At 38.7% G+C, this 13,190-nt stretch overlaps 1 protein-coding gene across 6 annotated transcripts in view; it reads right to left on the reverse strand.

Moving 5' to 3' along the window:
* Window positions 1–399: 399 nt before the first annotated feature.
* Window positions 400–13,190, reverse strand: part of Tao (Serine/threonine-protein kinase Tao) — a 201,589-nt gene continuing 188,798 nt past the window's right edge. For 4 of the 6 annotated variants that reach the window (XM_067782681.1, XM_067782680.1, XM_067782683.1 and 1 more), the window contains exons 10-13: window positions 11,846–12,019; window positions 11,555–11,776; window positions 11,367–11,485; window positions 400–1,111 (exon numbers count right to left, since the gene is read on the reverse strand). In XM_067782681.1, the coding sequence (XP_067638782.1) occupies window positions 988–1,111; window positions 11,367–11,485; window positions 11,555–11,776; window positions 11,846–12,019 (639 nt within the window). In that variant the 3' untranslated portion in view covers window positions 400–987. Of the gene's footprint in view, window positions 1,112–11,121; window positions 11,263–11,366; window positions 11,486–11,554; window positions 11,777–11,845; window positions 12,020–13,190 lie in introns of those variants that run through there. The other 2 variants (XM_067782682.1, XM_067782684.1) reach the window with 2 other exon arrangements.

Below are 13,190 nucleotides of genomic sequence, written 5' to 3' on the forward strand. Positions count from 1 at the left end.
TGCAAAATTATATGAGACAACTGCTAGTAATCAGTTGTCAGATTTTGATGTCTTTGACAACTACACCAACACAAGGTTGTAAACGGTAATGCCACAAAAGGTTGTTGGACTAGACAACTTCAACCGACACTGTTTTTGACAGGTTGGGTTGTAATCTGTAATACCAAATTGCAAAATTTCAACTGAAAGAGAGTTGAGTTGTAAACTATAATAGGGGAATAAGGGCGCGTGCGACACTTCCTTACTGGTCGAGCCTGTCGTTGATTTTGACGAAGTTGTCGTTGAACTCTCGCTCATCGTATATGTATATGGTCGCTTAGCAGGTACCCCTGGTTAAAGGTTGGGTGCATTTGCCCATAAGTATATGTTGAAGTAATATTGCATATAGACACATAAAAATTCAATTCACATACGTGTTGCTAGTTTTAATTGTTTTTTTTTTTTTTTTTTTTTGTATTTCAAAATATTTAACTAATGCGTATGTACCTACTAGTATTTAATTTTAGTTACCATGGTCTACTATTGCCGTAGCTGCTATTAGTCTTCGATTATAAATATGTATTTGCTTTTCATTAATTATTTTATTCACTTAATTTTAATTATACTTAATAAATAACTCTACTGATGTTTATGTTATTACTTCCTTCCAGTAAATTGCATCGTTTCATTTTTGGATATTATTTATACATATGTATTAGTTTTTAAGTGAGTTTAGTTTTTACCCGCATGTGTATTTTCCCTCTTTTAATGTATGTATGTATATTCTTTTTTGATTTTAGTCTAGAAAATTTAGATCGTGCTTTTTTTATTAATATTGTAATATTTTTACATTGAAGAGAGCGACATCTGATTCAATCGATTTACTTCAATGTCGTCTTTTAATTGGTTTTTACCATCATCACTAGAATTACGAAATCGTTTCTTTGTTATTGATATTTTGTTAGTGCTATTAAAATTGCCATTATTATACTTATTTATATATCTATGCTATAGGGAGCCAGCCGGAAAACTTGTGGAGCTATTACTATGCGCTAAACTGATCATGGACCCTGATAAGCTACCCTCCTCGTCGGGGTATGTTTCGCGCGACACCTCACTAAGTGATAAAGCACTGAAAAAAAAAAAGAAATTATTGTGAGAACTGTATTTTGTTTTTGCTTATTTTTCGGATTAACATGCCATTGGTGCCGAATTAATAAAAATACGCTTAAGATCAAAAGTCAATATTATAATTTGTGTTAAAATTCCTTGACTATTGATTTCAAAAATGAAGCAAACCTAAACCAACACAGAAATGTTTAAATTTCGGTGCGATATCGTAGCTGTTGATCAAATTTTTTTGGCACATCATATTGTGGCCTTATATTGTCAGCGTACTCACTAAGTCTGAGGGTACGTGCTTGTTATAAGCTACGCTAGGCATGAAACGATATTTGTTTTCACACATTCTAAAAGCTTCAAACTTAGCTGGTGCTCTGATAACCATTAAAGTGTTTCATAAGAAACAATGTTAACAATTTTCTATCAGTCGTATTATTTACAATAAAAAGATGATACATTTTAAGGACTATCTTTATATAAATGGACCGAAAAATAGAAGGCAATTTTTCCTTTAATACAGACATAGTATTGTTGAATTTTGACTTAAAAACAATGATGACAATAGCTCTTGTAAAAAAATCTTGGGATTTAAAACTATAAAGGTGGAGCGCAATCTTTATATTTAAGGTAAACCATGTACTTGGGATTAACTAATTGATTATTTAAAATTTAAACACGCGTCTACCTTTATAATTTTAAATCCAAAAATTCCTTTATAAGAGCTATTGTTAAAGTTTTTTAGTCAAAATTCAACAAGACTATGTCTGTATTAAAGGAAAAATTGCCTTCTATTTTTTGGTCCATTCATATAAAGGTAGTTCTTAAAATTTTTTATCATCTTTTTATTTTAAATTTTTTAGTACTGCCTACAAAAAGGAAATTGCAGCTTTGATTAGTAGTTTAAGTAATTCCTAAGTGAAAATTCTTATCTTCATTTATTTGTTCAAAATAGCAAGATTTAAGAGAATTAGTGGAATTTTCGCTGACAACGTTGGCGAAAACAACAGAACTCCACCTCGCATCATAACAAGAGAATTCCACCTCGTTTGTCAGCTACTTAACTTGCACAGCTGAAAATCGTGGTGAAATTCGCATACGCCTGAGTCTAAAATAATAGTGGTGAAAGTCGCGTACGCCTAAAAGTATGCTAGGACGTGCATTGAGTTGGGCCTTCAACGAGGTGGAATTCTACAACGCCTGCAACACTCAGGAGGCTAGCCATGAAGGTATGGCCTAATCTTCTAAATAGTTCGACTTGTGCGTTAAATAGCTCAAATTTTTTGATCAAACATTGCACTGTCACCGAGTTTTAAACTATATTTCAGGTTTCAAGTCTCTAGATATCCAGGAAGTTAGTTAAAAATCGATTGCAAGATTCCCAATTTAAAACTAGTTTTCTCAATATCTCGATCCATGCGCCACCTAGCGGATTTTTTTGGATAAAATATTGCATTGTCACCGGGTTCTGACTTACGGCCCAAGTTTCATGTCTCTAGCTCATCGGGAAGTTACTCGAAAATCCATCGCAAGATTCCCCAGTTTTTAAAGGATTTGCAGTTATATTGACTAGCGCGCCACCTAGCGGAACTTTGTTTCCTATAAGTTGTATTGTCACCAGGCCTCTAACTAAGTGCCAAGTTTTAAGTCTCTAGGTAATCGGGAAGTTAAAAATGGATTGAAACATTCCCATATTAAAATTTGTTTTCTTACTAGCTCGATCCGCGTGCCACCTAGCGAATTTTTTTTATCAAATGTTGCATTGTCACCGGGTTCTGAGCCACGGCACAAGTTTCAATCTCTAGCTCACCGGCAAGTTACTCAAAAATCGATCGCAAGATTCCCCTCGTTTTTCAGGGATTTGTAGTTATCTCAATTAGCACGCCACCTAGCGGAACTTTGTTTTCTATAAATTGCATTGTCACCGGGTCTCGAACTATGTCCTAAGTTACAAGTCTCTAGGAAAGCGGGAAGTTAGTTAAACATGGATTGAAAGATTCCCAAATTAAAATTAATTTCCCTAATATCTCGATCCATGCGCCACCTAGCGGATTTTTTTTTTTTTTTTGATAAAATATTGCATTGTCACCGGGTTCTGACTTACGGTTCAAGTTTCATATCTCCAGCTCGCCGGGAAGTTACTCAAAAATCGATTGCAGGATTCCCCTCGTTTTTCAAGGATTTGTAGTTATCTCACTTAGCGCGCCGCCTAGCGGAATTCTATTTTCTGTAAATTGTATTGTCACCGGGTCTCGAACTATGTGCTAAGTTACAAGTCTCTAGGTAAACGGGAAGTAGCGCAATTTCTTTGATAAAATATTGTATTGTCACCGGGTTCTGACCTACGGCTCAAGTTTCATATCTCCAGCTCACCGGGAAGTTACTCAAAAATCGATGGCAAGATTCCCCTCGTTTTCAAGGATTTGTAGTTATCTCACTTAGCGCGCCACCTAGCGGAATTTAGTTTTCTGTAAATTGTATTGTCACCGGGTCTCGAACTATGTGCTAAGTTACAAGTCTCTAGGTAGCCGAAAAGTTAGTTAATAATGGATTGAGAGATTCCCAAATTAAAATTAATTTTCCTAATATCTCGATCCATGCGCCGTCTTGCGACATTTCTTTGATAAAATATTGTATTGTCACCGGGTTCTGACTTACGGCTCAAGTTTCATATCTCCAGCTAACCGGGAAGTTTCTCAAAAATCGATTGCAAGATTTCCTGCGGTTTTTCAGGGATTTTAGTTTATCTCGATTTGTCTGCCACCTGTCGATTTGTTTTCCACGAATTGTAGTGCCATCAATCGCAAACTATGTGCCAAGTTTCAAGTCTCTGGATCACCGAGAAGTTAGTTAAAAGTCGATCGCAAAATTTCCATTTTAAAATTAATTGTCTGTATATCTCGATCCGTGCGCCGCCTAGCGGATTTTTTTTACTTGCATTATAATGTCTCCCTGGTCTGAACTATGTTCTAAGTATCAAGTGTCTAGCTCAACGGGAAATTACCGAAAAAGACTTCCGTGGGTCAAAAATTCGTATGGAAATGAGGGGACAAACATGAAAGCGACTGTTTAGGCCAGTGGCCTAATTAATTTCCTACCGGGTAACCGCCCTCGACTTAACTATTTTTTCGTTTGTCAGCAAGCAACGGCTAACTTCCAATCGTCCTCTTGATCCAGCATTTTCTTTCGGGGTTCGGTGGCGATTTGGAAGTTGCCGTCGGCTCTGATTTAGTTTGCCTGCCAACAAGTCACCAGCTGTTCCTGCGTTTTTCATCTTTGGATTTAAAATACAAACAAAACGTAAGTTCCTAAATTCCTTTATTGTGATGCTAAATTAATATTAACGAAATAAAGACATATTGTAATTATTATACATATTTCTATGTATAAATACTAATTATCTTGTTTTTATTTCCTTTCGCAAAACACAATTGGTTTCATTCCCGCCAATTGTGTTCATGGTCCTTCGTAGCCGTTCTACGAACAAGCGAGTACGTGAAAAAAAATCTTTGATATCAAAGAAGGAAAAACAAGCCAACAGGTTCCAAACATAATACATACCGACATATTCATCTCACTCCCACATACACCGAACAATTTAATTACGGGTGAGTTTTCTGTTTACTGAGCAAAGTCAGTACAATAAAACAAAAATATACATATTAAAAGTGCTTTTCCGCGAATTTTCTATAAAAAGTATAATTGAAATTGTGCGCGAGTGATATTGTTTTTCGCTTTTAATTCCAAAAATTAAAAAACATCTTCGGCCCTCGCCATATTGTGTCCGTCCGAACAGACATAATCAAAACAAAAAGTGGTTAATTAATTGCTTTGCAGTGAGTGCTTGTTAGGTTTTTCTTATTAAAGTCCAATAAATATAAATACTTGTACAAGAGTCCAAATTCCGATTTTTTACCGCGTCAGAATATTTATAATCTTTTTATCGTTTAGTGACACAAATATACATACAACCAAATTAGGCCAGTGGACACTGTGTATTTTTGTAATAACACTAACAACGCACTGCACGTAAAGAGGAAATTTAACATTAATTAATTGCCACAATATCATTTGAATACAAAATCCTCGCACCGCGTGTATTTCGAGAATTATAATCGTTTAAATTTACAAAAGTAATAATAATAGCGATTTGCGATCGCATTATTAAAAACAAGTGCAAGAAAAACGAAATAAAAGAAGAAAACAAAACACGGCAAATTCTGCGTATCTACATGCATTATAGTGGTGGGTGGTGAGCAACTACAAAGGAGAGCAAATCCCGAAAATTAGTACTGCAAATCCCGAAACCTCAAAAAGGAAGTTTAAAAATACATTTTTACTGGTATTTATTTTAAATAAATTGTGCAATTAATTTTCAAATAATTTTTGATTATTTTGAAATAACAAATAAATATTTTTATACTTAAATTTCGTGTTTTTTTTATTTTTCTCCTCTCCTATTTAGTTGTTTTATACTAATATTTCTAGATTTTGGTGAGTTATTTCGGGATTTTGGTTGGCGTTCTTACTGAAGTTTATAGGTTCTTTCAAATTCACCCCATTTACAAGAAGGAAAATGGAGTTTCGACCACCACAGTGCTATTTCGTTAACAAGCTTGAAATTTTTAGCGGCAAAAAGTTTACGATACCTGTAGGCTACTTAAGTTTTACGCCAATTTTATTAATTTTGGATTTTAAATACACTTTAGCACTACGTGCGTTTTTCGGATTTCGTCCAAGTTTTTAATAATCCAAAGTAAATTTTTTCATCCAACAAACTAATAAAAAATGGCAAGTTTCAACCAATTAGTTGAGTCTTTGATAGACCTCGAGGCGGACTTTCGTGAATTCGAAAACCCCAATCAATCAGTCATAGAAACCCAAAGGGAGGAGGCTAAGGAGCTGTGGGGCAAAATAAAACGCAGCTATAGTGAGTTTCAGGGGTCAGCTGCTGCAACATCTTCCAAAGATGCTAGTGCAGCGAAGAAAAAGTATAAGTTAGCGTACACGACGTATATGAAGTGCATAGAGTTGATAGGTGACCTAGCTACAAAGCAAAAAGATAAAGCCTCTGAAAAATCAAGCGACGACTCGGTTAGGGAACGCAATATTAGGCTTCCGCCTTGTGATACCGAAGTTTTTAAGGGAGATTATTTGTCATGGCCAACATTCCGTGACTTATTCACGGCCATTTACATAAAGAATCAGAAAAATTATGCCATTTAATAAAAAAACTGTGGGCGAAGCAAGAGAAATAGTAAGCAAATGTCCCCTTACAAATGAAGGTTTCGAAACCGCGTGGAAAAACCTGACCGATCGTTATGAGAATAAACGAATTCTAGTTAATAGCCAATTGAAGATCCTCTTCAACCTCCCCCCCCCCCCCGTAGGAACTGAATCTGGAAGTGCAATCAAACAACTTCAGCGGGGAATAAATAATTGCATTTCGGCACTCCAGATTCATAAAGTTGACATATCAAATTGGGATGCGATCATTACGTACCTCTGCTCCACGAAACTTCCGGAAGCTACGCTTTCCTTGTGGGAGCAATCGGTTCAAGATAAAACCGAAATCCCAAAATGGAGTGATATGGACAAGTTTCTAACAAGTCGGTTCCAGACTTTGGAAACTGTTTTTGACTTGCGAAGCTCACAGCCGACCAAATCTCAACCCTTCAAGGCACATAACGAGGGGAACAGCAAAAAATTGAACACTTTTCAGGCAAGCGTATCAAATGCGAAATGCAAACTCTGCAGTCGTGACGCTCGCCACGTTCGATCCTGCTCACGCTTCCTAAAGATGACTCCGTCTGATCGCAGTAAGCATGTGAGAAGGAACAATTTGTGTCTGAACTGTTTGTCTTCCGAACATGGTGTGGCGAAATGCAACAGCGCCTACAACTGTTCAACTTGCCATGCACGACATCATACTCTCCTGCATTTGAACCCAGTCCAGGCAACCTGCTCGTCAAAACCGGGCTCTTCGAGTTCAACGCCGAGTGGTACCGGAACTACTTCCAAACGGACAACTTCTGAACAAAGTCGCACTCAGACCACCAGTGACTCTCCGAGTCAAGTCCAATCGTGTTTTTCGAACACACATAAAGGTATCCTACTGGGAACAGCTCAAATCCACCTGCGATATAGTGATACTGTATACTCGGCCCGAGCCTTAATAGACTCCGGCTCCGACTGTTCATTTATTACGGAACGGCTTCGCCGACGTATTGGGCTTCCAGTCAAAAAAGTGAACGCTACAGTGTCAGGTATCAACAATACGGTGTCTGCTCATTCCACCCTAGCTTGCCCTATCCATATAGGCTCACCCCTTGACACAACGGTATCCATCAGCACTACGGCTTTAGTGTTACCTCAATTGACAGGCAATCTGCGAACCGTCGATATTGACCCGGCTATCCAACGAAACTTCCCGGGAATTAAACTAGCAGACAGCAGATTCTTTGCGAACGAACAAGTTGATCTTGTGCTTGGAGGAGATGTCTATCCGCAAATCATGTTGGAGGGGATTCGGAGGGACTTTTCGAGTAATCTTCTCGCCCAGGAAACGGTCTTCGGATGGATACTTACTGGACGGACCAACGCAAACAAAGAGGCGACATCGTGTGTCTCTTTTTACAATGAAATCTCTTTGGACCAACAACTGGAAGCATTTTCGGAATTGGAAGATATCCCAAGGAACGCGATCCGTACGGCCGATGAGGAATACTGCGAGGCGATTTACAAAGCAACTACAACGCGAATGGATACCGGAAGATATACTGTCTCCCTACCATTTCGAAAGAATTTCCCAGTAGATATTTCTTTAGGGTGTTCACGTAAAACTGCGTTCTCGCAATATTTTCGTTGTAAAGGTAGGCTAGCCAAAAACCCCTCTTTGCGAGAGGAGTATACAAGAGTCCTTAAAGAATATGATCAGTTAGGTCATATGTCTGAAATCCGACCAAGCCTGTCCGAAAATACCTCCGAATCGTACTACTTACCCCTCCATGCGGTGAGTAAGCCAGAAAGCACTTCTACGAAGGTGAGAGTGGTGTTTAACGCTTCGTGTCCATCAGATAACGGCGTGAGTTTAAACGATGCTCTGCTTCCTGGTCCCATCCTGCAAAGCGATCTTACGATCTTAATTCTTAGATGGAGGCTGTTCAAATTCGTTTTTAGTAGCGACATCGAGAAGATGTATCGCCAAATATTTGTCCATCCTCAGCAGTGAAAATTTCAACGAATTCTCTTCCGTGAGTCTACAGACGATACCATCCGTCAATTTCAATTGAATACGGTAACTTTCGGGGTAAACTGTGCTCCGTACCTAGCAATAAGAACCTTGCTTCAATTGGCAGACAACGTTCAAGATTCACATCCAGTCGCCGCCACTATTTTAACGCGACATATGTACGTCGACGATGTACTTGCCGGTGGGCACGACTTGGAATCCACAATCCAAGCTCGTGATGAAATTTCTGGCGCCTTATTTTCAGCAGGCTTTCCTTTTAGAAAGTGGGCCGCCAACTGTAGGCAAGTCTTGAGCGATATTCCTGCAGCTCATCTGCTTAGTCAAGACTTCTTAGACTTCGAGGACGCAAGCAGCGTTAAAGCCCTCGGCATTCGATGGAATGCATGTTCGGATCATTTCTACTTCACTGCGAAAGAATTCTATCAAGGTCAAGAAGTAACTAAACGTAAGATTTTGTCAACAATCGCGAAACTTTTTGATCCTCTCGGGTGGCTTGCTCCAATAGTCATAGTAGCGAAAATTATGATGCAAAATGATTGGTTAGAGGGAACAGTTGGGATGAAGAAGTGTCTTTAAGCACATTAGATCGGTGGCAAAAATTTTCGGTGGAGTATCCAGCTATTAATAACATTCGGGTTCCACGATGGGTTAGGTTTTCTCCACAGTGCAAAATGGAACTCCACGGATTTTGCGACGCCTCCGAAAAGGCATACGTGGCAGCCATTTATATGCGCGTAGAAGAAGGCAGTGCTGCGCATGTAAATCTTCTGTTAGCAAAACAAGAGTAGCCCCGGTGAAAACGATCTCCCTTCCTCGTCTTGAATTGTGTGGAGCAGTATTGCTAGCTGAAATGATGGACGCTGTAGTCGTGAACCTGGATCTTCGATCACTACAGGTTTATCTGTGGACTGACTCCACTATAGTGCTAGCGTGGCTTAGAAAGCCACCATGCTCTTGGTCAACCTTCGTGTCCCACAGGGTTACCAAAATCATCGACAAGGTTGGACAACACCATTGGTATCACGTCGATTCAGCGTCGAATCCTGCCGATTTAGCTAACCGTGGAGTGACAGCGCAGGACTTAATTGAAAACTCCTTGTGGTGGCAGGGTCCTTCTTGGCTGCAAGAAGGCACGTCAGAATGGCCAAAACAAGAATCGGGCTTCCAAACTGACGAAGCGGGAAAGCGCGTGCTCTCCCACGCTACGAAAGTCGTTGAAGTGTCGGATATACTTTAACGCTTCTCTTCGCTTCCAAGGGCTTTACGAGTTCTATCGTACGTCTTTCGTTTCATCCAAAGGACCCACCCCACTCAGAAATCAATGTTTCAAGCAGCTTCTGTATCAATCTCTGCGGAGGAAATAAAAGGTACAACCCAGCGAATAATTGCCCTCTGCCAGCATCAACATTTTTCAGCGGAGGTTTCGAATTTAAAATCCGGACCTGCGATAAGCGCTAAAAGCGAAATTCTAGCCTTAAATCCATTCATCGACTCAAGCGGAGTTTTAAGAATCGGAGGTCGTCTCGGAGCGTCGCGAGACCTCAGTTACAAAGAACGGCACCCAATCCTTCTGCCGTATAACTGCCATTACTCACGCTTGTTAGTGAAGTTTATCCATGAAATATCAATTCATGGAGAACATCAGTTATTGTTGCGCATCATTCGAGCACAATATTGGATCCCTCGGATCAAAGTTATGATCAAGTCAGTCATCCACAATTGCAAGGTATGTACTATATACAAAAAGCAAACGCAATCTCAAATCATGGCTTCCCTACCTTCAGAACGCACGACTTTTTCTAGGGTATTTACAAATACCGGCGTTGATTTTGCAGGTCCTTTCGAGATAAAAAACTATAAAGGTAGAGCTTGTGTTATTACAAAGGGGTACGTTTGTCTTTTCGTTTCTTTCGCAACGAAGGCCATTCATCTAGAACCCACAAATGACCTTAGCACTACCACCTTTCTACCAGCCTTTTCTAGGTTTATATCGCGCCGAGGATGTCCCAAAAATATATATTCAGACAACGGAACCAACTTCGTTGGAGCATCTTGATCCCTAAAGGCTGAATTTAAGGCTTTTATATCTGATTCTCGTACTGCAATTCTTTCGAAGTACTTCTATCAAGAACTTTCATGGCATTTCATACCCGCATCAGCTCCTCACATGGGGGTATTATGGGAGGCTGGCGTGAAGAGCTTTAAAACCCATTCTAAAGGTAGAAAAAATTTGAATTCCACCAAAAAGCTATTCAAAATTTTGATTGAAGGCATAAGAAGTGAACTCAATTGCACTACTTTATTTACAGACATTTAATAATTTTATTGTTGCATTCATCGATGCAGTAGTTGATGCTATATAGAACAGCATCAGAATGAACTTTTGATTAAACAAATATACTTGGCAGGATTACACTCTAAGCCTACATTATGGCATCATCCACTCTTATGATAACTTAAGGATATCATAAAAGAAACTATAGAGCGGAAAAGGGTTTGGCACCCGTGCTTTTAAACGTATGGATAGGGTATACCTGTTATACTTTTTCCCCGGGCTCGGACATCTCATGAGAATTATAACAAATTGACAAAAGAACTTTCAAACATTTTATTCATTCCATAAAAAGAATACGAAACAAAAAGGCTCCGCAACTTCGTTCCGCCCACAGTAACTTAGGAATATTTCAGTTCCGTTTTGTATAAGACCTTTCCGTCCACCTTAAGTCCAGCGGTATCAAGAAACCCTCTGTCAATCAATCAACACCATACGACATAAATTTAATCAAAATCGGTTCAGAAATCTGCCATTAATGAATATATCGACTGCAACACCCAGCTAACAAAAATACGATTTAAACGAGAACATCCCTTTTCGAGTTATGGGCTATGAGCACATCTTTTATAAAGAAATTCTATACGAAAAATGTTGAAAGTACTATCTTTGTATAACACATCGATTAATGATAAATATAATATAGCCTTACAAGTAAATATATTTGCAATAAAAAATTCTTACCTGAAACCTAAAGCAAGTGATTCCTGATCGAAAGCTTCTAGCTCTCTAGCATGCTTTTCTTGTTTAATGCGTAAACGTTCAGCACGCTCCTGATTAAATTGCTGCAATTCTGCATTCATCTAAACAAATAATTAAGCATACATCAATCTTGCTCAAAACAAATCGTGTCATGTTAAAATAATGATTACCTTGCTCTCCAGCAAACCTCTCCTTACGTTTACACGATTTTCCAACTCCTTACGCTCGCGATCACGCTGCTCCTGAGCTTGTTTTTTGTTCTTATTTTGATAGGCAGTGAGCACTTCAAGTTCATACTCCAACTGTTCGTTTGTACGATGGCACTCAATCACTTGGGTTTCATCCAATTTATAACTCTGACTTTGGAACATATCAGCAATGCTTTGCTCATACTAAAAATCATCAAACATAACTTTATATTCAACTCGTGAATTGATTATTATAAGCAAATTTTGATTTACCTGTTCGCCGAGAAGTGTTAACTTTCGATGTTTCTCTTCTTTCAACTGCTTTATAACTTCTTTTTGTTGTTCTTTCGGTGTTGTTTGGAGAATTTGCGCCTTATAGCGTTTATACTGCTTTGTTTGAGTTTTACACGTTTCCCGAAATTGTTTACGAATTTGTAATTCTTTTTGCTAAAATATAAAAATAAAATACACTTTGAGACCCATAAACATACTCTTACATATATATGGAGCATTCCACGGTTGATACAGAAGAAATCGTACATAATTTTTCAGTTTTCGCGCTTACTTCTCGAGACAAACTATTTAGTGCATTACTATTGTCTAGTTAGGGCGGTCAATAAAGACCTCTCATAGACTGATTGTGTCCAAAGTGTTACCAGCATTTGTTTGACGACCAAACATTAAAAACCCCAACTAGTTACCAAGACTTATGTATATTATAAAATAACTCTGTCCTCTTGACGATTACTAAAAGTTTTCTAGAATTGTGTGGAACATGTCTAAATAAAACAAGTAACGAAGGCTAAGTTCGGATGTAACCGAACATTACATACTCAGTTGATAGCTTTGGAGACAAAATAAGGGAAAATTACCATGTAGGAAAATGAACCTAGGGTAACCCTGGAATGTGTTTGTATGGCATTGGTATCAAATGGAAGGTATTAAAGAGTATTTTAAAAGGGAGTGATCCTTAGTTCTATAGGTGGCCGCCGTTTCGAGATATCACCATAAAGGTGGACCAGGGGTGACTCTAGAATGTGTTTGTACGATATGGGAATGGAATATATGGGAATGGGGTAGTGAGTATTTTAAAAGGCAGTGGGCCTTAGGTCTAAAGGTGGACGCCTTTTCGAGATATCGCCATAAAGGTGGACCAGGGGTGACTTTAGAATTTGTTTGTACGATATGGGTACCAAATAAAAGGTGTTAAAGAGTATTTTAAAAGGCAGTAAGCCTTAGTTCTATAGGTGGACGCCTTTTCGGGATGTCGCCAAAAAGGTGGACCAGGGGTGACTCTAGAATGTGTTTGTACGATATGGGTATCAAATGAAAGGTGGTAATGAGTATTTTAAAAGGGAGTGATCCTTAGTTCTATAGGTGCACGCATTTTCGAGATATCGCCATAAAGGTGGACCAGGGGTAACTCTAGAATGCGTTTGTACGATATGGTTATCAAATGAAAGGTGTTAATGAGTATTTTAAAAAGGGGTGGGCCTTAGTTCTATAGGTGGACGCCTTTTCCAGATATCGCCATAAAGGTGGACCAGGGGTGACTCTATAACGTTTTGTAAGATATGGGTATCAAATTAAAGGTACTAATGAGGGTTTTAAAAGGGAG

This window comes from Eurosta solidaginis, chromosome 4 (genome assembly GCF_040869045.1).
Source record: "Eurosta solidaginis isolate ZX-2024a chromosome 4, ASM4086904v1, whole genome shotgun sequence".
NCBI lineage: Eukaryota > Metazoa > Arthropoda > Insecta > Diptera > Tephritidae > Eurosta > Eurosta solidaginis.